Raw genomic sequence first — 25,651 nt, forward strand, 5'->3', positions numbered from 1 at the left:
TTTATATTTGTAGGCACAATTTATTTTAAAATCCACACAAGAAACTTAGAAATGCAGCACTATCTTCAGACATCACATTCTAGCTCTGTTTAAATACTACATATGCTAAAAACTGACACCAGGACATTCTCTAATAGAGTTACAAATCAGTTTCTGGAAAGGAAGTGCTCCATGAAAAGCTTATAGCAAGGTAACTCAGGCTTTCAGGTGGAGTATGGCACGTGAATTAGCCTTACAATAATTGTGTACATAGTATGTTTAGCCATTATTGAATCAAAAGTTTCAGGAAGTACCTTTTTTGCACATGCTGAGAGAACCGTCAATACGCCTTTGTTCCTGCTGAGGGATCTGCCACTCTGGAGGTACAAATACTGCAGATAGAATATCACCGCAGGACTATGTCAAGTTCAGAGTGTTCAGGATCATTTCTGTATAAAACTACAACTAGCTGAACTGTGGCAAAGGTCCTTGGACATGAAGCTTTTCTTCATTTCATTGCATCTTAATAAGTAGAACGCCACTACAGTAAATGCTGTTTATATGTATTTTATTCACATATAAGTTACGATTTTTCTAACTACCCATCTCTGTAGCTATCAATTTTTTCTCTCCTGAAAATCTCTCTTCCACATCTGTTCTGCTTGTCCCTTTGTTCCCTAAAGCCTATACTTTTTCTTTAAGGGGATCTATTTTCCTTTGAAACAACTGCTGGAAAGCCAGCCTCAGAAAGGGAATAGGAATGTTTTTCCTGTATTTTGAAACAAAACATTTTCCATAGGATTATCTGTTCAATTATAGAACAGAAATCAATAGGAAATTAGGGCATGGTCAACAGGGGTTTCCTTGAAAACCTCTATTCTATGAAATGTGGAATCCTGCCATGGTGCCATGCAGGTATAACGAGGCGAGGACAATGCATTCCCATGAGTTTTCCAGCTTCTTGCAGGGTGAGGACCATCCCCACTGGCACTTGCTCTGGCTTTTACTCCTCCGACACCTGTGGCCCTGCAGGAGCATCCTGTAAGCCTTCCAACTCAGCTTCACTTTCAAGAGATTCTTTCTTTCCTTCCCTGGAATCTTCAGGATTGGAATCTTTTTGGGAGATACCCACTTCAGCCTCTGGTTGCTCTTCATTAACACAGTTAGAATTGACATCAAGTTTGCCGTCTGATTAAAAAAAGAAGAAGTTGTTATTTTGTTCCTACCATGTGTCAGACACTCTTCTCAATGCTTTACATGTATTATTTAATCTTCATATCAACTACATGAGGTATATTATTATCTCTACTGTCATCGCTAACATTATTTTACAAATGAGAAAACTGAGAAGAGCGAGGTTTGGTAACTTGCTACAAGTTTCCTAGCTAGTGAAACAGCAGAACCAGCACTTGAACTCAGGCCTCTGGTTCCAAAGCCATCTCTAAATCAGGATTGTTGCTTGGGACTTGACAAAGCCTGTATTTGAATACAGCTTTTCTGTGAATTCGTTTGATGTCCTTGGAGAGGTAACTGCCTGCATGCAGTTGTTTCCCTTGTCTATAATATGTAGGTAATAAAGGCTAGCCTCCATTGGTGAAGAATAAAGGTGTCTGTAATATTTAGAGCAGTGTTTGGCGCATGAATGATGCTTAACAAATGGGAGTGCCCATTCTACTGACAATCTTCTCCCTCAGTGGTGTGTTAGTAATGAACATTTGTTACTTTCTGTCCTTAGCACATAGAAAAAAAAAGTCTGGTCAAGAAAACAAGAGAAGGCATGGCAGTTAGAAAGCCTGACTATTAAGGATAAATGGTTTAATTGTGTACAAATCATTTAATTCCACTGAGAGTATTTCTCAACCCAGTAGTAAAGGGGATATGGTTCCTTGAGAGGTGGAGGCAGAAATGCCTGGTATCAGAGTAACCGAGGCATCTTTTTCAAACTACATGCACTCCCCCAGAACATACGACATATTCTCTGGAATGAGGCATGAGGGTGGGGGCGGTTCTCCTCTCCAGTCTGATCATCACTGCTGAAGCAACTCACTATTTCTGATGAAAATGGGTCACAAAACCTCAAGAGGGATGGAGAAAAAAAATAATACAAAATTCACTGCTCTGACACTTGTAGAAATTTGATCGGTATATTAGAGCTGCAATTTAATGATTTATAAATGTACTCTGTAATTTCACCTATAGTTCTGAAATTTAATTAAGGAATTTAAAGGTTTCCACCCTTAAAATCTTCTGGTAGCCATTAGTGGAAATTTAATTAATTCTGTTATTCGAAGACTTTAAAATCCTTCATGAGCAGCATATAAGTTGATACCCACTAAGAATCCCATTGTTCCAGGGCAGTCACCTAAGCTAGAATGTGGAATATGAAATAAACTACATCCCTCAGAATTTAACGTCTCTGTTTTCCAGTGATGTCTAGGCTGACTATATCCCAAGAACTTAAAAAAGGGACACATTTAAATTTAAATGTGATTCTTTCATTGGTCACTCCTGAGCTCCTATGGCTTCCAGAGAAGACTCAGTTCCAGTGTGTTAAGATCACCTATTATCTCTCTCTCCACTAAGAAGCAGGGTGAACTCGGTTTTTATATACGTACGGTTTTCCTCTTGTCTCTTTTCCTTGGCAGCCTCCAATTGTTGCTTTTCGTAAATGTCCTTCAGATTCTTACAGATTTTCTTATGAGTAAACCAGTGTGTCTTCTGGCAGGCTTGATCACAGTATATCACCTGAAAGCAATTGTTGGTTTATTTTCATTTCCAGAGCTCGGGTTGTAAGATTTCCCAACTATGACTAAGTTATAAAAATGTCATTTTCCATACTTTATTTTAAAACCATAATATGTGGTTGATATAGTTTGGATGTTGTCCCCTCTAAATCTCATAGTGAATTGTGATCCCAAATGTTGGAGGTGGGGCCTAGTGGGAGGTGATAGGATCATGGGGGCGGTTTTCTCATAAACGGTTTAGCACCCTTCCCTTGGTGCTGTCCTCACAATAGTGAGTGAGTTCTCACAACATCTGGTTGTTCAAAAGCATGTGGCAACTCCCCCACCTCCTCTTGCTCTAGCTCCTGCCATGTGACATGCCTGCTCCCCCTCCACCTTCCACCAGAATTGAAGGCTTCCTGAGACCTCACCAGAGGCTGAGCAGATGCCCGTGCCATGCTTCCTGTACACCTTCAGAACCGTGAGCCCATTAAACCTCTTTTCTTTATAAATGTAATTTCTTTAGAAATATAAAAAAACCCAGTCTCAAGTATTTCTTTATAGCAATGTAAGAACAGCCTAACACAGTATCTGTGTATTCATTTAGATTTATAGTGTGTAGCTTTACTTTAAAACAATAATGAATATGTAACAAACAGTCTACCAAAGACTTTAGCAAATAGCTTATTATGAACCCGCCATGTGCCAGAATTGGTACAGTACAATGACAAGGAAGATAGAGTTGTTGTCCCAAAGGTAGCTAGGGTCAAGAAAAAGAAAGATACGGAAGAAGGGAGAGAGGCAGGCACCTAAATACATAATTTTAAAACATAGTACAGGATGTAAGTGATGGAGGCATAGAGGAAGCAGCAACTCACTCTAGCTGTGGTGAGTCAAGGTAGACAGAAAAATGGGAAAGAAGAATTCTGACTGGAGAAAATATCTAGTACAAAAATGCAGGAACAGGGACAGCAAGAAGTTTTTGTAAATGGCCTTATATTTTTGCAAGTGGGGGTGGAAAGGAGATGGGAATGAACGTTATTAAACACTTATTATATGCCAAGCACTGTGCTAGGCCCTTATACATATATTGTATTATTGACCCCAATGCTTCATTCATCCTTGCATTCATACACTTTCTCATATGATTTCAAAGTTCTCTGCACTGAAAGGGAGGAGACTTGACTTCATACTGGCCCATGTGATTTGTTATGGCCAATAGCATGACACAACATGGCAATTTCAAGGCTAGTCCTTGAGAGGCTTTCTGTGTTTCTACCTGCCCATGTGTACCTTTGCTATTGCCAAGACAACATGCTCAGCCTAGCCTGCTAGTACAAGCAGCATGAGAGTCACATGGAGCACAACTGCCCCAGCTGAGAACAGCCAACCATAACTGTGAGAGAAAGACTAAATGATTATTGTTTTAAGCACTGAGTTTCAGTGTGTTTTTATAAGCAGTAATAGTTAACCAATATGAATAGTTTGATTTAATTCTGGAATTTCATTTAATTCAGGAAACTCAGGTTCAGAGAAGTAAGTCATTAAACAAGATGAAGCTGAAGAAGTAGGTTACAGTAGATTATAATGGGTTTCATACAACATGCTGAAGAATTTCAACTTTAAAGTCAACAGGCAGTTGATGCTACCTATGGGATTAAGTGAATGTACAGACACATGCATGTGCTCAGTATCTGGATATGAGAACACAATCAGATATGCCTTTTACAAAGTTAATTCTGGCAGAAGGGGGCAGTACAGTCCATAGGGATTAAAGACTGGCAACAGTCAGAAATTGTAGTTTTACAAGGATAAGTTGATGAAGACACTGTCATTAAAGTCAATATCAGAAGAGTAAAGAATGTATATTTATGAACTGTCCTATTCTAGGTTTCATATCTGCACCAGCCTTGGTCTCCTTGCACCACAGATAATCTTTCTCTTATTTTCTCATATTCATTCATTCATATCCTTTCTTTCCATGAGGTGACCAACAAAGGGGCAAAAAAGACTGGCAGTGTAGCAGAAGACACAGTAAATAACTATACTGATCCTATTAATTCTCTTCCAAAACTACTTTTTAAGTATTAAATAAAATATTTTCATTGCTACAATTTATTAGAAAACTAATGTCTATTCTTATGGAATATTAAAACTCAATCATCAGCTTGGCTGCATCTACACCAGAGGTCAATGAACTAAAAAGAACTCCATTCTTACCATTTTGCAAACTGAACATCTTTTACTTGCTCCCTTTTCTCCACAGGTAGTGCAAAACTCCACATCCACAAAACCCACCTGGCCAGTGATGGCTTGGGTAAGGACGGAGAATGCAGTGGGATCAGAACCCTAGAGTGGGCATGAAGAGGAGAAAAAACAAACTCTGAAATCACCATGGAAACACTACAGAGGTATCAGCCCATGGATACTGCTGTCCTACAATATTGACACAAAAAGGAAGAAATCATTAAGGCTATAGATTACACAGGCTTTAAGACAAAATGACAAAAATCTTTTAGAATATACCATTTTCTGTACAAAACATATGAAAAGTCAGTCACAGGTCCAGATAATTAAAGAGAAAAATACACCCTTAATCTAGAATAAAAGTATTTTTCCAGTGAGGATAATTCAGTAAGCCCATAGCGATTCAGATTTAGGACAATGACTCCAGAGTGGAATTTTTTTTCTGAGAACTGACAACCAGCAAATGTTCATATTCCTTGAAACAATTATAGGGCACATCAAAAATGTTTATCTTAATTCCAAAAAGTTTAGTATAATATAAGTATTTTAAAGGCAATATGTTTAAACTCATTTGCTTTATGTTGGCTTGCAGTTCAAATAAATTATCACCATTATAATTGGTATGTTCCAAATTTGTTAAGAAACACACATGCAATTGAATCAAACTATTAAGAAAAACCAAATGTGTGAAACTTATTACTAGCGGGCAATGGAAAATTTAAAAAGGTTGTTAAAAAAACATTTATAAATTTTTTTTTTTTTTTTTGAGATGGAGTCTCACTCTGTCACCCGGGCTGGAGGTGCAGTGGCTCGATTTCGGCTCACTGCAACCTCCACCTCCCAGGTTCAAGTGATTCTCCTGCCTCAGCCTTCTGAGCAGCTGGGACTGCAGGTGCCCGCCACTACGCCCAGATACTTTTTTGTATTTTCAGTAGAGACGGGATTTCACCATGTTGGCCAGGATGGTCTCGAACACCTGACCTCATGATTCACCCACCTTGGCCTCCCAAAGTGCTGGGATTACAGGCGTGAGCCACTGCGCCTGGTCTATATATTTTTTTTACAAAGAAAATTATAAGGGGCTGGGAGCAGTGGCTCACGCCGGTAATCCCAGTACTTTGGGAGGCCAAGGCAAGCAGATCATTTGAGGTTAGGAGTTTGAGAGCAGCCTGACCAACTTGGTGAAGCCCTGACTCTACTGAAAATACAAAAATTAGCCAGGCATGGTGGCACGCCTGTAGTCCCAGCTACTTGGGAGTCTGAGGCAGAAGGATCACCTGAGCCCGGGAGGTAGAGGTTGCAGTGAGCCGAGATCATGCCACTGCACTACAGACTTGGTGACAGTGCAAGACATTTTATTTAAAAAAAAAAAAAAAAAAAAAAGGGGTAAGTATTTATGTCTGAGACGATGCTACTAAAACTTATTTAGCAAAAAATATTTACACAGTATCTATTTTTCTTACCTGTTCCTAACAGTTCTTTGTTCTGAGTTTTTCAAATTTCTTCATTTATTCCAAACCAGAATTTTGATACTTTATAATTTTCATTTTGAGTATTTGCTTTTTCTTCCTAAGAATATTTGTTTTATATTATCTTACCAATTGTACATAACAGAGATTTAAAAATATCACCCAGGAACAATGTCCTTCACTGTTCTGTATACTCAAGATAGTCAAAGAAAATATTCAAAGATTCAAGAAGCATTTTAAAAGTAGCACTCATTTTGGAACTGCCATGTTCTTCTTGAATACAAATAATAATGACTGGGTTTGCTTTCACATGAAAGTGCTATGAATTCTCTTTTGGAATAAAGATAGTATAATGAGGAAAAATTAGGTGAAATCAAGTTTCAGATATTAGACACTTCAGTTAATAATTCCATCAGGAATGAATGTCTATTTTAGTTGTCCTGAAATGCTGGACTGCATCAGAGAACCTGGTAAAAATGCAGATCCCTCCCACTGCCCCATACCTTGTAACTTAGAATTTCTAAGGATGTGGTCTAGGTACCTGCATTATTACCAATATTCCCAGGTAATTCTAAGACATACTAAAAGTTTGAGAATTACTGGTTCTTAATATTACACTGAATGTTTACAAATCTGTATCATTCTTTTGCCTCAAAAGTAGAGTACTGAATCGTGGAGCAGTCTGCCCCACAAATCAACAGAATATGATATATTCGACAGACATTACGACAATTATATTTTCATGTTCAAATTTCTTCACAAAACTGCTTGAGACGTGTTCAAAATCTCCCACGAAATGGGACAGTTGTGGGAGTCATACCACACACTGACATTCTCACAGATGTAACTCAAGAGAAAACTGAAGAATATTTTGCTAGGAGCACACCTGTTATGTGAACTATGGCTGACAAAGAAAAGTAACAGTGGTACAGATGAGTAACCATGTTTCTTGGTACTGGTGTTGTGACAATAAATCCCTTGTTATATAAAATCTTGTCATCTATTTTGTTAGAGAAGAATCTGCTTGGGTGTCAGAGCTCCTCCCATAGAAAGATACTCAGCCTAAAAACAAACAGGATGTTTTATTCAATGTATGCTATAAAATCACAGACATTTTAACTTCCAGAAGTTAAAATACATAGTGTCAATAGATAAAGCAAAATTATCTTTAACGGTATGATCTGCTATGATGCTGGAGCAATCTTTCTAAACTTAGCCATGCCTCACACTTCCTGCTGAGCCTTGAGACAGGCAGAAGCCAGAGTTCCACAGTAGGCAGAGGGAACCAAAAGCTGAGCAGAGGGCCCAGGCATTAGCACTGTCAGAAAACAACACAGTGAAGCTCACAGCAGCCAGCCCTGGGAACCATGGTATGCCGGGAAAAGGTGGGCATCACTTCAGAGGCTTAGAACTTGCAGAATATGAAAACGCATTAGGCAGTAAACAATAGCTGTGATATGCACAATCACAAGCATTTGGGATCAAGTTTTCCAGAGAGGAGAACATAAAACTTCCAAGAACAAAAATTGTTAAAGAAAAGTCTTTCCAAAATGCATGAAATACTATCCTAACTTTATTATAAACCTTTTCTTGATGACTCAGATCACTGGGGTAAACAATAATCATTATACTCTAGGACAGGTATAGTGGTTCACGCCTGTAATCCCAGCACTTTGGGAGGCCAAGGCGGGCAGATCACCTGAAGTCAGGAGTTCAAGACCAGCCTGGCCAACATGGTGAAACCCCGTCTTTACTAAAAATGCAAAAAAATTAGTCGGGCATGGTGGCGTGTGCCTGTAGTCCCAGCTACTCAGGAGGCTGAGACATGAGAATCGCTTGAACCTGGAAGGTTGAGGTTGTAATGAGCCGAGATCACGCCACTGCACTCTAGCCTGGTTAACAAGCAAGACTCCCCCTGAATAAATAAATAAATAAAAATAATAATTATACTCTATAAATTCTAATTACATTATTCTATTACATGGAGCTAAGATAACTTGTTGACCATGATATTGACCTGCTTTTTTTTTTTTTTAAGAACTCTGGCTTGCTGTTTTAGTTTTTCTGTTTTTTCTCATGAAGGTAAAAGGTCAGCAACCATTTGTGAGTGCTGGAAATCCCACATAACAGGTACTGCTAGTTGCTTCTGTGATATCAATTCTCCCAGCTTCCTCACTAACAGAAGTGTAATTTTGTTCAAAGCAGCAGTGTTTAGAAAAGCCAAAAATACTTATTCCCCCAGACTCCTGTGTAGCTAAGGAAAGTCATGTGACACAGGCAGAGGGCTTCTGGGAGAGCTTATGTTTTCCAGATATGGACCCCTTTGCTCTTCCTGCCTGCCTGGGATAGGAATATGAGCTGGAGGAGGAACATCAAATGCCTCGTAACCATGAGATCGTAAGTATGCGTATAAGAACCTACATAGCTAAGGAATATTGGAAGGGAAAGATGAGAAAGTGTTTGGGTCCCCAAACTATTTTTAAGTCACTATACCAGACCTAGTCTGCTACCTTTGGGCATCTATGTATATGTGAATACATAAACCCTTATCTATTTAATTCATGGTTGGTTGGGCTTTGATATGTGCTGCTAAGACACATTTGTAATTGACAAATCATAATTTGCTAACTTTATTCTTCCAAAAGCATAACCACTAAATAGCCAACTATGTTAAAAAGTATGAGTAAAGAAACCCTTGAAAGTAGGGGGAGCACACATGAATAAATCAATACATGAACTTTATGAGATGGTCTTGCCTGCTCAGGTCTTTCTTGTTTATTTTATGGTTCAGACTAGGTAAATTATTAATGTACGAAGGAGCATCTGGAGCCCACTTTGAGCCCTGATGTTCCACACTGAGGATGACATAACAACCCAGAGAGAAAGCATAGAGAAGGGAACCAGATTTGCCAGAGGGAGGGAGGAAGCCATGGGTGGGACTGGTCTTAGGATCAATTTCTTGCCTGATAGACAAAAGCTGATCAAGTTTTTGGTTGAAACGTATAAAAGCATGAATGGGTATAGATAGGGTAAACAAAAATGTATTCAAAATAGAAAAGGTGGCTGGGCTCAGTGGCTCATGCCTGTAATCCCAGCACTTTGGGAAACCGAGGTGGGTAGATCACCTGAGTCAGGAGTTTGAGACCAACCTGGTCAACGTAGTGAAACCTCATCTCTACTAAAAATACAAGAATTAGCTGGGTGTGGTGGCGCGCACCTATAGTCCCAGCTACTCAGGAGGCTGAGGCAGGAGAATCGCTTGAACCTGGGAGGCGGAGGTTGCAGTGAGCTGAGATTGTGCCACTGCACTCCAGCCTAGGCGACAGAAAGAGACTCTGCCTCAAAATAGAAAAGGCCAAATAAATTAAAATACATGACAAATGAATAGCAAGTAATTAAAATAACAGATAAAGTTAACAAAACGCACTTATATAGTGGGTAAGTATAAACAGGTTTTAGTATGGACATTTTCTAATCAGAGGCATTAAGGAGGATTATGGGAAGCTGGAGCATACTTTGAGATTGTTATCAGGAACCACAAGGAGCCTTCCCATGGCTTATCCCACTACATCCCCACTGCCTGGATACTATCACCCTAGGCAATCAATTCATACTTGCATCTAGTGTATGACTTTGTGCTGGTAATTCATATAGCTACAAGTGTAAGTGTGTACCTATATTACACAGTGGATGTATATAAAATGTAAGTTCCTACCCTAACTATCTACATTTCAACATAGGGACATCCTGATTATTAAACTATGAACTATAATAAGGTAAGAAGAAGATCGTGAGATGGGAAATAAATCAACAGGGACAGGTTTGGCAGGCAAACCTATCTCCACCTTTGTTCCTAAAAATATTCTGAAATAATAAAAATAAATACTAAAGAGAACTTGCCTTTAACAATACAATATGTGGTAATTAGGTCTTACTGATAGAGTCAACTTAGGTAAGAGGAGCCTTACAATTTCAACAGGAGCAATGCTTCGAACCAGCTGCTGGAGGAGTGTAGCTTCGCAGTAAGGAAATTTTCTGATACTTTCTCTGATGATCTTTTCTTGATACACTGGAAAGCCATCAGAAGCTCGGCCTTTTAACAAGCTGAAAGATATTTTTTAAAGAGTAATTGGAGTTGAATCACTAAGCACTCTCTCCTAGCTGAACCCAACAGTTTTTAGTAGTATCTTCTGTTACTTAGGATTTCCTTTGTCTCTTCAAATCATGATGACGGGCTCAATTCAAATTGCTCTTCAACCCATATGTCACGCTAGGCCTTATAAGGTTTTCAGGCCCATTAAATGAATATGGAAAGGTGACTATCACCATAAAACACGTTAAACACTGTTATCAGATTAGCTAGTTACTTATTACCATGTCAGTTATTTGTACTAAGAATAAAAACTCTCATAGGGCCACACCCTTCAGACTTAGTTCCCTTTTTTAGGTAAGTATGCAAGAGAATTTGATCTCTGGTGGTCAGAGAACCAGCATAAAACACAGCTCTCCAAGGTACAGTAACAGAGACACCCTGGATGCCATTATAAATCCAGAGCTGCAACCTAGGGCATGAAATATGCTCAAATTTAGACTTGGGCCACTTTCTCACTGTGTGATCTTACACATGCTATTTAACCTCTCCAAACCTCAGATTCCTCATCTGTATATCGCTGGTAACAACAAAAACATCACAGTAAAGAATACAGAACTGAATAATCACTCAATGTAAGTATAACATTATTGTCTGTTTGTCAAAGACTAAATGTGATTCCAACAACAGCAATTGCTGCCAAAATGTTTCATTTTGAAACCCATAATAATCAGGCTTCATATAAAAAAAAATCCAGTTGAGTGTATTTTATAAACGACGTAGTAAAAAGAGTACCTTTTGATCAAGGTGTCCAGTTTATTCTCTCCATCTTTCAAGAAGTTAATGCATTTCTGAAAGATACAGCTTATGTAATGCATTTTCATAGCCAATACTTCATTCATGTCTCTTTGCTTCATACATTTCTCACAAATCAAATCCATCACTCTGTAGCATTTATTCAGGGCTGCTTCTTCTGTCAGCAGAGGATTCTCATTTACAAGCATCACGATCTAGAGGAAATCCCAGTGTACTCAGGTATTAAAGGAGAGACTTTTCCATGTACAAATTAGGTAGTCCATTTAGTTGATTTCAAAAGATTGCCAAAGAAAGCCTTCCTTAGGATCATGAAGCTATTATGCTATTTGTTAGAATGCAGATTACCCAGAACAAACATATAGAACAATATAGAATGACCGTAAAATAGTGGAATCTCTTAAACTCTGTATATCAAAGTTATAATGTGATCTGCCATCTACCTATGCCAGAGTGCCAGTATGCCACTCAAGAGTACATGATTTTACAGTCTCTGTTAAGTGCGCTTTGACTAAAGATAAACATGGCAAATTTGAACATTTTACATAAAGAATCAAATCATTGAGCAATAACCACTTTTAGTTAACATTACTCAGCTCTAGAATTTCATGGCTAGGAGAGCTACAATTCTCATTAATTCTTATTAAGCATAAGAAAATGAGATTTTTTCAGAATGAAGTCTAAAAATGAAATATGCTTTACTTTCCAATTAACTACATTTCTCTGCGGAAATTTTCCTGAAGATGCTTCCGATCATCTACAGTCATGAGAATAGGTCAAAGAGGAAGCCATAAATAACTTTAAGGGGGAAATATTGGAATGATCAAATCTTACACATTATGAGTACCACATTTCCTATGTACGCACAGATTAAGTGTAATTTAGTGTAATAAGTCAAATTTAGTGTAATAAGGAGTATTTTTGTATTAGCATTGTTGTAGGGTAGATTATTTGAAGTGGGTCTGCATAGGACTGCTGTAAACATCCATGGTGGTATAATAGTAATGTAAACATGAATGTGAGTGTGGCAGGAGGCAGCCAAATGCCTAGGCAGATGGGGTGGGTCCTTGATGAAGCGCCATTTCCAAGCCAAAGACAGTTTAAAGCCTGAAAGGCAAGCTACAAATTAAATCCTCGAACTGGATTGAGAACTTGTCTTCCTGTTTGGCTCAATTTCTTCTGACTGATCCTTACCCTTCACCTATTTTACATACACCTACCCTTTCCTAACTGGTTTTCTACACTGTCTTGCCCACCACTGAGTGGTGTCTTCGCTTTAACCTTTTTCACATACTCACAAACCAATCAGCATGCACTCCCCATTCTGAGTCCATAAAAGGACCTGGACCCAGGCACACGGGGGACTTTCCCACCTTCGGGTAGGGGAACCACCTCCCTGCATCCCCTCTTTGCTGAGAGCTTTCCTTTCACTTAATAAATTCTACTCCACTCACTCTCCAGTGTCCACGTCTAATTCTTCCTGGTTGTAAGACAAGAACTCGGATCTAGCTGAACTGAGGAGCACAAAGACCACAATAAATGTAACAGGGTCACAACTGTATGCACAGAGCAGAGAGCCAGTCAGTACTTGCTAACCTACCTGTTACAGCTAAATCAATATCCCAGGGACTGTACATGTCAGGGAACAACAGGTAGAGTTTCCTGAATTAGTTTCTTTTCTTTAGGCATGAAAAAAGATCATCTATTAGTAAAGCCCATAGCTAGCCCTCTAATTAGAAATTTAACACAGATGAAATGTCCCTGTAAAATTAAATGATTTTCACTTTTTGACATTATTAGATTTATATACAATCTAGTGTTTTACAAAAATCCAGCACTTAATAATAAGTTATTAGACTTAATGAAGCAAGTATAATCAGAATCCTTATTGGTAAATTTCTTGATAACTATCTCTACCAAAACATACTTTGGCAATTTATGGTAGAGAAGAAAAGACTCAGTAATCATCTGTTTATACTTCTGCTAATTGTAATCATTTAAAATTGTTTGATCAGTATTTTTATATGTGGCATTTATAATCAACTATAGAATCTTAAACTTACAAGTGAAATTCTTTCAAAAAATTTCAAACAGAACCCAGATTAATAATTTTTTGTTTGGAGACATTAGACCTTATCTATTTTTTAATACACAGCACAAATATACACCAAGAAAAATGACAAATAACCACATCATTAACATGAGCTTAATGAAACAATTACGTAGCTACACACAAAAGAATAATATTTGTACTTGTTTTCTTCCTTAATCTCTGCAGCATTATGAAGTAATATATTACAAAGGAAATCCTTTTTATTAATTAATGAGGAGGAGCATTTAATAAATATATTTCTATTGGCATTAAAAACTAGATAAATTTTTACCATTCAAAGGATTGCTACCTGAGAATATGTTCATGTAGTGGCATTTTGAATTCCTTGTAGTTTTTAAATCCCATTTTTAAAAACTGCTAAATCTACAATACCAGGCTTGAAAATCACAGTAATCAAAGACAGGATTGCTGTGTGCACATCTGCCTCCTGTCCACTCATAGACCCTGCTCTGCTGACATTTTTTCCTGTGATTTGGTTTTTCTCCTAGATAACCTTCATATTCTGGGCATCAGCACAATCCTCCAAGTCCCTTTTGAAAACAAATGCATCCTTATTGCTATGGCAGCTACTTAGCCTAGACACAAATATAGCTATGTTAGGTGCACTGTAATGAAATGTGAGGTGTGTACTGGGGAGAATTTCTGAGCTTGTTTTAAAAGCTGTTTGACATTATACAGTGGTTATTACTTTTTAAATAATACTCCATAGGAAAGGCCATGCTAGCTTAGAAAGGGGTAGAGCAATAAAAACAGGCCACAACAACAAAAGCAACTGGGTGGCTTTTATATCCAAAGGATGGATAAAAGAAAAGCTTTTGAGTGAATAGATCATTTAAACCTACAAAAAGCAAGGTCTGGGCTGGAGGAAGGTATATAATAGGATAGTCCCCTTTATACTCTAAAAAATATTATGTAGTCTATTTCAGACTATACACCTTTACAAATTATTGTCTGCATAAATATGCCCTCAATCTAATTTACTTAAAATATACACCTTCAAAGATAACTGAAGACAGAGTATTAATAATTTTTAGGACACTTAACCCTGAAAGACTGGGTTCCAAGTAAACATAAAAAAATATTCCAGAAGCCTGGCCAACATGGAGAAACCCCATCTCTACCCAAAATACAAAAATTAGCCAGGCATGACGGCAGGCACCTGTAATCCCAGTCACTCAGGAGGCTGAGGCAGGAGAATTGCTTTAACCCGGAGGGCAGAGGCTGCAGTGAGCCGAGATCTGCACCACTGTACTCCAGTCTGGGCGACAGAGCAAGACCCTATCTCAAAAAAAAAAAAAAAAAAAAAAAAAAATCCACAAACCCTTACTGCAATCTGAAGGGGTAGAAACCTAGATATGAAAGACAGTGAATCAGAAAAATACAGGGCAAATCAATATAAGCCAGAATATCCTGTATTGCTCAGGCAGTGGAGGAACAAGGGTCTTACAGAACCAGACACATTCTCTACATTGAGAAATACCGTCCCCTGACAGAAACCTGTCTCCCCATCCCAGCCAGCCCATGCCTGAGACAGCACCATGGAGAGGAGCCAATGCTTCTCTAGGGAGTTCTCTTTTCCCTAGGTGTGCTGGGAGGCAGAGAACCACTAACAAAGAAGAAAATACATATTTTTTAAAGGTTAAATTCTAAGCCCTCTGTAGTCTCCACTAAAAACATGAGTATGCAATTCACAGCTGAATTTGCCCACTTAGTATCACTAGTGTTGCCTCTGGCAGTTCTTCCAGAATATTAAGAAAAATGCTTGAGTTTTCTAAAATAAAAACAGCAGATTTCACTTTTCTGTCTGATGGGAAAGGTATCTACTAGTTTGTCATCTCTCTTAAGGGCCTAGAAAATTAATTTGGGTGGAGGAACACACAATGAGTAAATTTGGTTTGTTTCTCAACCTTCAAATACTCAAGAAAGATGTACAGGGATGCATCAGCAAAGCAATAAGATTATATACATTTTGGATCTTATATCTTTGAATGAGGGTCACTCTTCAACAGAGTTACTTATAAGAACTGTCCACTCATTTTCATGATGCTCAGCAGACTCCACAGATTCTTCTTTTGTAATAAACTTCTGGGAAAATCTATTTTCTACATGATAATAACGCCTTATGTTAAGGAAGAACCTTAACTTTTGACCCAACTTACTATCTTGCTCACTTAAACAGCTCTGAACTACTATCAAATCTTTACCCTGTGAGTAAAAGCATGTGACAGATATTGAAATTGAAATAGGACCTCATCACTGTAGCACACATGTAGCTGTGTAGTTTTCTATGATGATTATTGAGGAAATTATACTTGTTTAGCTGGATTTTTTTTAAATTATGCTGTAAAAACAGTAAAAGCCCATATTTTTAAAATCTAGAAGACAATAGCCCTGAAATATTTCAGAATAGCTCTTGAAATTTCCCAGTTAAGCCATTTGAACTTATGTGTTCATCTATGAAATTTGACAATCTGTTTGATTTGATGAATTACTGGAAAAACTATGTTATTTAAAGGCATCAAATAGCCACTTACCTTAAAAACGTTCCCGTGATTACATTTCAGAATCTTTCTTAAAAAGGCAATTATTGTAACAGATGCTGTTAGTGCCCCACCTACATCCTTTTTACCAGGCCTGTATACCAGGCCTCAGAGGCTCTCAGGGTCAGCTACTATGGTCTTTTCTCCAGAAGACTGCCCTCATTGAAAGGGAGCCACCTCACTTGGTACTATCTGGGAGGCTGTCCTTTCCCTCTGGAGACAGGCCCCATCCAACAACAGACTGATGAATACAAAAGCTGGACTCCCTTGCTTCTCTGGAGCCACTCACACTCCAGAGCTCCCAGTGGGATGAGGTGGAAGCCAGGCTTCAGCGAACCCATCTCTTTGCGTGGCTTTTCCTGATGCTTTAGTCTGTTTCTCTCTCGCTCACTCACTGCCAGGTTTCAACGGAGAGTGCTCCTTCAATAAATCAACAGGCCAAAAGAGCCCACTGCAAGCTCTACATCTACAAAACCCAACCCAAGACAATTATGATCCTGTATAATAAAAGCAGTTTAAGCTCTGAAGCAATATTTACATAAAAAGCAAATACAGTAGACAGCACACTACCTTGACAGGATGAAGATTCGTTGTGGTGATGATTTTGTGCAGTGGGCCTGCCAACTTTGGGGGCAGTTTTGGCTCTTTATCCAGTCCCTGGGGCTTAGTGTAATAATCCAGTCTCTCTCGAGGAAAGAAATTGTTGATTATGGTCACACAATCATGTTGACCTTTTCATAGAAAAAGAGAAAAGTTGTGTTTTAGTATTAAAAATAACACATCTGGATTTTAAAATTATGTTGCCATTTTTGTGATGTAAACATGCACCCATATCTTTATTTTTCAGGAAAGGAGAGTAGAGGAGGAGGACAGGTAAAATATTTTAGAGAACATTTATAAACATTCCTTGTAAAGTTGATAAACAATCTTTGAAAGACACAGAATCCAAAATACATATGAAGATTATGTGGATTACAAAAGAAAGCACTGTTCAACTTGTAAGAGACCCTAAGTATTTCATAAGTTGCTTGTAAGTTAAATGTCTCCTCTTCTCAGCCTACACAAATGATGCTCATGTTTCCCTAATCACATCCGGTTGTATTTACACAAAATTTAAATTTACTCCATATAAAGTATTGTTCTTATTATAATGATAATATTAAACTGAAACCCTCTCCCCCTTACCCACTACCCCCCGAATTTGAGAAAAGCTTGCCCTCTTTGTGAAATGTAGAGAAAAGGCTTTTGCTTCCATAAGCTTGGAATCCATATCGTGGCTTTGCACAGAATTCCAAGCCACTTCTCTAAGGCATCTCTAATTAAAAATGGTTCTACGAAAGCAAACTCTTCCCCGGGGAAGCTGCTGGCCTGCAAGTGTGCTCCTGTGGCCTCCCGTCCCTAGCTCCCTCTCCACTACCTCTCTGTAGCAAAGCAGTGGCCACTCTGGGCAAGCAGGCAGAACCCACAGGGCACACAGGAGGGCGCAGGCTCTGACTGGATCTCCGGAGGAGAGACTTCTTCCTCCATTCTGACCGATGAGGGCTGGGGGACCAGCGGAGGCGCGCCTGGGCAGAGCGTGCAGACGCCATGGTCCCCGCTCCCGGAAAGTGGTCCCCCTGGGGCAGTCTGCGTGGCCCCTGCCTGCTTGTGCTTGGTCCTGGGAGCGTCTGCTTGATCCTGCCGACAACAGGTGACCTGCGTGGGGACAGCACTGTGGGCCGGCTGGACCCTGGTGCTTGAGGCTGGCAGAGGGCTCTGCTTGTCCCTGAAAGTTCCTGGAAGAACCCAGGGGTGGCGGGCTTCATCCTTGTGCCTCAGCTGGTTTGCTGACCAAACCAGCTTAATGTCTCAATTAAATGGTTGAACACTTTTGATGAGATATTTTAGAACTTTTTTTTTTTTTTTTTAAATGGGAACAGCTATCTTTTTATTGCAGCTGGATATAAGATTTTGTTTTAAGGAAGCATATGCAGTTTGTCTTCATCTTCTCTGGTTTCTTCATACACAGATGTAAATTTCCACACAGTTACCTGGGTTGATTTTGATGCGGTGTTCATAACCCATTTGCATTAGATTTGCTTGGTTGAATGTCATTTTTCTCTCTTCTTAAAGATTCTGGAAGGAGGGGTTTTCATTTTCTAAACTAACTAATTAATGTCTTAATTGAGACATTAAACTTTCTTCTTCCACTGATCCAGGACCCTATCAGCTTTACCTGACTGCCTGGGAGGTACAGAACAAAGTACCTATGGGGATCCAGCAATTCTGAAGATTATGCAATGTCTCCAACAGAGGGCTTCTTGGGTTGGAAGTGTGTGAATAACATTTACCCTAACAATAACCACTACAACTACAGCAAATAAGAGCATTTAAGTTAAGCAGGTTCAATTATAATATATAAATAGACTTTCAAGAACCACAGAGAGATTTAAATTTTAAAAATTAACAGGCAAACTGAAAGAGGCGATCCTGGTGACTATTGAGAACTAAATTAGTAACACAGAGGATCAAGGCCAGTCATGGTGGCTCATGCCTATAATCCCAGCATTTTGGGAGGCTGAGGCAAGAGGACTGCTTAAGCCTGGGAGGTGCAGACCACCCTCGGTAACATAGCACAACCCCTTCTTTACAAATAATTTAAAAAATTAGCTGGGTACAGTTGTACGTGCCTGTCGTCCCAGCTACTTGGGAGACTGAGGCAGGAGGATTGCTTGGGGCCAGGAGTTGGAGACTGCAGTGAGGGTGTTTTTTTTTTTTTGGTGAGAGAGTCTGGCTCTGTTGCCCAGGCTAGAGTGCAGTGGTGTGATCTTGGCTCATGGCTCACTGCAACCTCTGCCTCCTGGGTTCAAGCAATTCTCCTGCCTCAGCTTCCCAAGTAGCTAAGACTACAGGTGTGTACCACCACACCCAGCTAATCTATTTTGTATTTTCAGATGGGGTTTCACCATGTTGGCCAGGCTGGTCTCAAACTCCTGACCTCAGGTTATCTGCCTGCCTTACCCTCCCAAAGTGCTGGGATTACAGGCGTGAGCCACCATGCCCAGTCAAAGCTGCAGTGAGTTTTGATCACACCACTGCATTCAAGCCTGGGTAAGAGACATCCTGTCTCAACAAAATAAACAAACCAAAAAGATCGAGTGGATGAAATATCTCAAAACAGAAAAATTCAGATATAGAAATCATTATGCAAGAGATGAAAGAGCTAAAGAACAAATCCACGAAATCTAATAGTGAAAATTAACAGAAATCTCAAAGGAAAAAAAGGAATAGATAGAGAATTAAACAAATGATAAAAGAAAACCTCCCTGATTTGAAAAGAGAAATTAATAGTGATCACAATACCATTTTTGGTACTCCGTGCTTTTATTAAGTACCAGAACACCCAATTTCTTTCTTTTTGGGGGGATTGGGGGAGGTGGGTATTTCTTTTATTTCTTTCCCCAGTATATACGTCTTGAGAAGTCAAACAGTAGCAATCTATATTAAAAATGTGAAATGAGCCAAGGTGCTCTGTTTAGAAAATGAACACCTCTCCCAGAATCTTCAAGAGAGAAAAATGACATTCAACCAAGCAAATCTAATGCAAGTGGATTATGAACACAGCATCAAAATCAACCCAAGTAACTGTGAGGAAATTTACAACTGTATATGAAGAAACCAGAGAAGATGAAGACAAACTGCATATGCTTCCTTAAAACAAAATCTATATCCAGCTTCAATAAAAAGATAGGTGTTCCCACAAAAAAAAAAAAAAAAAAGTTCTAAAGTAGCTCATCAAAAGTACTGAACCGGACACAGGAAGACCTGAAGATAAAGTAGTCAGAGAAAAATATGGAATTAGCTTACAACTATATCTTCTCGTCAGTCCTCCAATTAGTACAGTCAGGGATTTATTATCATACCTTTTTTTTTTTTTTTTTGAGACGAAGTTTTGCTCTTGTTGCCCAGGCTAGAGTGCAATGGCACGATCTCGGCTCACGGCAACCTCTGCCTCCTAGACTCAAGCAATTCTCCTGCCTCAGACTCCTGAGTAGCTGGGATTACAGGCATGAGCCACCACGCCCAGCTAATTTTGTATTTTTTAGTAGAGGCGGGGTTTCTCCATGTTGATCAGGCTAGTCTCTAACTCCCGACCTCAGGTGATCCGCCCGCCTCGGCCTCCCAAAGTGCTGGGATTACAGGCGTGAGCCACTGCGCCCAGCCTAATTATACCTTTTTAAAGAGAAAAAATAGTATTACTTTACCTTTTTTCCCAGATTAAGCTTTTTTATTTTAGGTAGTGCTTATTTTGATATTTTCATTAATCTGCTAATAACATATTTGAATAATATGTTTAAAGTTTATCTTTGTAAATACTTAATTGTTCAAGTTTAAATTTTTGTAATTGAAATTCTTAAATATTTTACTGGTTTTAAATTTATAAATTCTGAATATACATAAATAAAATAATACTATTAATATAGAAAATAAATGCTGCGGGTGGAAAAGCCAGTACATCATGTTGCTCCCATATTACAATCACTAGATTTGAGTCCTCTAGACTTACAGGGCTCACTGAGTGTGATTCATAGGAACACACACATACAACAAGACTTATCCTATTCAAATTTTTTATTTTCAAGGATAAGCTGAAAATCAAACGCTCTTCCAGAATGAGAAATGTAAAGTTTACAATGGAAAGTAAGTTGAATTCTCATTTGCAAAACCAGAACTTAGAAAACTGTAGAATAACTTCTATATGTCTCAGAGAAAAGAACTGTGATATGAGTCAGAAAGCTAGGCAAAATATGACTCACATTTCAGAGAGAAAGGTATTAATAGTTTTGTCATGATGGGTTTCAAAGAATATACAACCTACGTAACCCATTTGAAAAGGTCTATAACCAAAATCTAAATGAGAACAGAGATCTAAAGACAAAAATGGAGACAAAGGGGAGGAGAGAGAGGACAGTAAGAGAGGGAGTTCATATGAGTGGGTGAAGATAGATGACAGGCAAATCATACAGCTGGTGGTGTGGATTACTGAAAGAGAAGCAACACCCTGTCAATGACACTCTCACTACAGCTGGTACTAAAAATACTAGACTCTCTCAGCAAAGTCCACAGCTACAGGTATGATGGCACAGGTTTTGAGGAAGTATCAGAGGAGGCAGAAAGGAAAGACCTGTGGCCTGACAAGGCAAAAACAGAGAATGTGGAGAAATAAATGAAGTATAAGGATTTCATCTTATAAGGTTGCTAAATGGGTAAATACGGGGCCTTGGGGATGGGGGATGTGGTACTGTACAGTTTTGACCAGCCAATCACTTTAAGGAAATACATGTGTGCGCGCGCGTGCACCCACACACACACACACACACACGCGTGCACAATGTCAAGTAAAATAAGGAGTAAAAATGAGGTCAAAGAGGAGGAATGCAACCACATATATCAGTAATTACATTAAATATACATAAGCTAAATACCTGTTAGGAGAGGGAAACTATCATTTTGGGTTATAAAACAGAACCCATCTATACATTTGTAAGTTATACTACTTAAATGAAATGATAAAGATTGAAAATAACAGATGAGCAAACAGCTTATTGACAAAAAAAGGAATTAGGAATAGCTGTAATATCAGTAAAAGTAGAACTAAAAGAATTCAACAAGAAAAAGAGTGACATGATACAATGATAAAACCAATAGCAATATCAAATTAAAAGTGAAAAGCTAAAAATATTTTCATTAAAAACAGGAAAAAGACATGTCAATTATCACTATTACTTTTTCTAACTTTGAAGCCCAAAGCAAATTCAAATAGAAAACAAGATAAAATATAATAGCTATAAAATCCATTAAACTGTAATAAAAATAAGAAAAAAATACAGAAATCAATAACTTTTCTCTTTATTATCCATAACCAGCTGGAAGGGATTGAGTGTGGAGGTGGTAGTGCAAATTCTTACCATATGAACAGTAACCACAAATTACTAAGAAATAAATTTTGAAAGAAAGGATTGAGATGAAGGAACCTATTAAATATTATCCAAAGACCAAAAGTCAGTCCCCTCCCCTAAAAGAAACGTAAAGGCATACTGTGTAACTGGATGGAAAGTCCTAGCATCATACAAATGTTAATTCTCTGCAAATAATTATATAATCATTTAGTAAAATATAATTTAACTTACCACAAAGGTGGTATTTCAATTCAGTAGGATAATGTTAGCTGGTGTAATAAATGGTACCATCACAATTAGCTATATATCTGGGGAGAAATGAACTCTAAACAAATTCTAGAGGTACCAAAAAAATCATAAAAAATAACTGAAGGATATTTAGGAGAATACTTATATAACTTCTGGTCAAGAGGCCCACTTTTAGCAAAACAAGAAACACAGAAGCTATAAAAGAAAAAATATGACCACTTAAAAGTAAATTTCCTGATGGGCACAGTGGTTCATGCCTGTAATCCTAGGACTTTGGGAAGGACCTGAGGTCAGGCGTTCGAGACCAGCCTGGCCAACGTGGCGAAACCCCAGCTCTATGAAAAATACAAAAATTAGCTGGGTGTGGTGGCACATACCTATAGTCCCAGCTACATGGGAGGCTGAGGCAGGAGAATCGCTTGAACCCAGGAGGTGGAGGTTGCAGTGAGCCGAGATTACACCACTGCACTCCAGCCTGGGTGACAGAGTGAGACTCCATCTCAAAAAAAATAAATAAATTAAATAAATAAATAAATAAATAAATAAATTTCCTATGGCAAAGGTCTCCATAAAGTTAAAAAGAAGAAGAAAGAAGGAAGAAGAAGAAGAGGAGGAAGAGGAGGAGGAAGAGGAAAAGGAATAAAAAGAAGGAGGGGGAGGAGGAGGAGGAGGACTGGCATAAAATATTTGAAATACATTTGTTAGATAATGGATTTGTATGCATAAAGCTCCTCAAAGCAATAACAAAGGGCATCCCCCCACAAAAAAATGAAAAAAAAGTATAAGTGGGTAATCCACAAAAGTGAAAATACAAACTACCAACAACAGAAGTGCTTAATTTCATGAATAATGAGGGGGAAATACTTACCATCTTTTTAACTATCAGACTGGAAAAAATGAAAGAATGATAATACCCAGCTCTGGTGAGGACATTACTGTGAATTACTATGTCCTTTTGGAAAGGAATCTAGACTTACATTAAAATTAAAACTCTAGGCCGGGCATGGTGGCTATAATCCCGGCACTTTGGGAGGCCAAGGTAGGCAGATCACGAGGTCAGGAGTTCGAGACCAGCCTGACCACATGGTGAAACCCTGTCTCTACTAAAAATACAAAAAAAAATTAGCTAGGTGTGGTGGCGCATGCCTGTAATTCCAGCTAGTTGGGAGGCTGAGGCAGGAGAATCACTTGAACCTGGGAGGCCAAGGTTGCAGTGAGCCGAGGTTGCGCCACCACACTCCAGCATGGGCGACAGGGCAAGACTCTGTCTCAAAAATAAATAAATAAGTAAATAAATAAAAAAATAAAAAGTCGGCCGGGCGCGGTGGCTCAAGCCTGTAATCCCAGCACTTTGGGAGGCCGAGGCGGGCGGATCACGAGGTCAGGAGATCGAGACCATCCCTGGCTAACATGGTGAAACCCCGTCTCTACTAAAAATACAAAAAACTAGCCGGGCGTGGTGGTGAGCGCCTGTAGTCCCAGCTACTCGGAGAATGAGGCAGGAGAATGGCGTGAACCCAGGAGGCGGAGCTTGCAGTGAGCTGAGATCGCGCCACTGCACCCCAGCCTGGGCGACACAGCGAGACTCCATCTCAAAAAAATAAAAAATAAAATAAAAAGTCTATATCCTCTGTCTCAGCAATTTTACTTCTAGGAAATACTTTAGAGATACTAAAGTTCTAACATGTAAAAAATATTCAAACACTAACTTATAAAAAATAGAAAATCAAGGATGATTATTACCTTATTTGTGGAAAAGTGGTTAAAAACCTGTAAAATTGGTCAATAAGGGAGAGCTTACTGAACTGTGGAACATCTGTATCATGGAATATCACGTAGCTGTTGAAGGAAATGAATTATGCCTACTGAGATGGGAGGAACTTCCATGATATATTACTAAGTGAAGAAAACAAGTTACAAGGAATATCTGCTGTGTGATGGATGGCATTTTAAAAAAATGACAAAAATCTTATGTATGTATGTACACATGTATACATACTGATCCACTTGAAGGAAACAAAAAGGGGAGAATGATCCTTTTTAAAGGCTAATTATTTGGAAAATACAGTAACAACTGGAAGGGTGCAATGTAATTTTCTGTCTGTGAAATTAAATAGATTAAAAAGGAATGAAAACATTACTCTTATGTTAGGATAGGATTGCAAACAATTTTTACCGTAGTAAAAATTTTGTTAGTATTGTAGTGTTAAGAAAAAGAAAGGAGCATTGTATTAATGCCTGAAAGAAGACACTCCTCCATTTCCAGACCTGTGATCTTGGGATAATTATTTTACCTCTATCTGAGCAATATTTTGTTACATTGTGGATATAAAGAAAACTTGTACAGTTAAATAGAACTTCAGAGATCACGCAATTCCCCTGCTTCTTTGCATACAGATCAGAAAACTGAGGCCTATGGAGGTAAAGGAATTTGCCCATGATCCTATAACTAATCATCAGCACACATGAACTTAAGTTCAAGTCTCCAGATTCCTACTGTAGTGTTCTTTCCCCCTGCAGTGATACCCTCAAAATTAGCTTAGAACTGAGATGGGGGCAACTTGGGGCCTGTACGTATGGGAGTTAAAATATTTCTCTGAAGCTTACACAAGGCCACACCTTTCTCAAGTCCTTCTGAAATTAAAATAAGGATATTTCTTCTAACAGAAAAAGCTGTCATAAGGCAACTGAGTGTCTGGCTTAATCAATGGCAGCTTCTATTAGTAGTTTCAAGAAAATATTATAATAAAATTTAACATAATATTCAGTTACCATCCTCCATACCTAATTTTCCACTGTATCTGAACTTGACTTCTCTCAAAACCCCCTTGAATGGGATAGATCCTCCTCTTCTAGGTATTTTTATGGAGCTCTGAAGTTCTACCTTGGAGTATATATTTTCGCACCATTTGTCATTGCTATTATCCTTTAAGTGCCATGAAAGTATGAACAGCCTGTCTTATCACTATAACCAAGACACCTACAGTGATGCTTGCTTTATAGGTTGTGAACATTATTTGTTTAATGAATTATTAGTCCCTACAAGGCCACTTACTGCACTCCCAATAAATCAGACGTTGCTATCTTTGCTTTTCTCTCAGTGGAGTCTCTTCACCACCAATTCAATGGCGTCACAATACCAAAGAACAAGAATTCACTCCCACTCTCTCCTTACATTATGTCAAGTAATAGGATTAACACGCCAAAAATTATTGGGCACACAAAACAAATGTCTGTGGTTGATGAGAATGATAATGAAGTAGTTGTATATTATTATCAAGTACTCTTTCCTAAGAGTTACATCATTGTTGTAATAATTATTAACAACACTAATACCATTTATTTAGTGTTACATGGAAAGCTCAAGTCTATCACCTCTTTTAATCCTCACAATAACCTAGTAACATTTTACCATGAGGAAAGTGAAGGTCAGAATTATTAAGTACTTTGCTATCACGTGGCACAGCCAAAATTTAACTTGAGATTACT

The 25,651-nt window shown here is 38.5% G+C and overlaps 1 protein-coding gene across 2 annotated transcripts in view; it reads right to left on the reverse strand.

Annotated features, from left to right (window-relative positions):
- Window positions 1–25,651, reverse strand: part of ANKMY2 (ankyrin repeat and MYND domain containing 2) — a 47,070-nt gene continuing 21,419 nt past the window's right edge. Inside the window, exons 5-10 of one of the 2 annotated variants that reach the window (XM_050785384.1) lie at window positions 16,545–16,705; window positions 11,304–11,518; window positions 10,387–10,522; window positions 4,923–5,051; window positions 2,595–2,724; window positions 1–1,167 (exon numbers count right to left, since the gene is read on the reverse strand). In XM_050785384.1, coding sequence (XP_050641341.1) covers window positions 983–1,167; window positions 2,595–2,724; window positions 4,923–5,051; window positions 10,387–10,522; window positions 11,304–11,518; window positions 16,545–16,705 — 956 coding nt within the window. In that variant the 3' untranslated portion in view covers window positions 1–982. The remainder of the gene's footprint in view (window positions 1,168–2,594; window positions 2,725–4,922; window positions 5,052–10,386; window positions 10,523–11,303; window positions 11,519–16,544; window positions 16,706–25,651) is intronic. The other variant, XM_050785385.1, reaches the window with a different exon arrangement.

The sequence above is a fragment of the Macaca thibetana genome, chromosome 3, assembly GCF_024542745.1.
Source record: "Macaca thibetana thibetana isolate TM-01 chromosome 3, ASM2454274v1, whole genome shotgun sequence".
NCBI lineage: Eukaryota > Metazoa > Chordata > Mammalia > Primates > Cercopithecidae > Macaca > Macaca thibetana.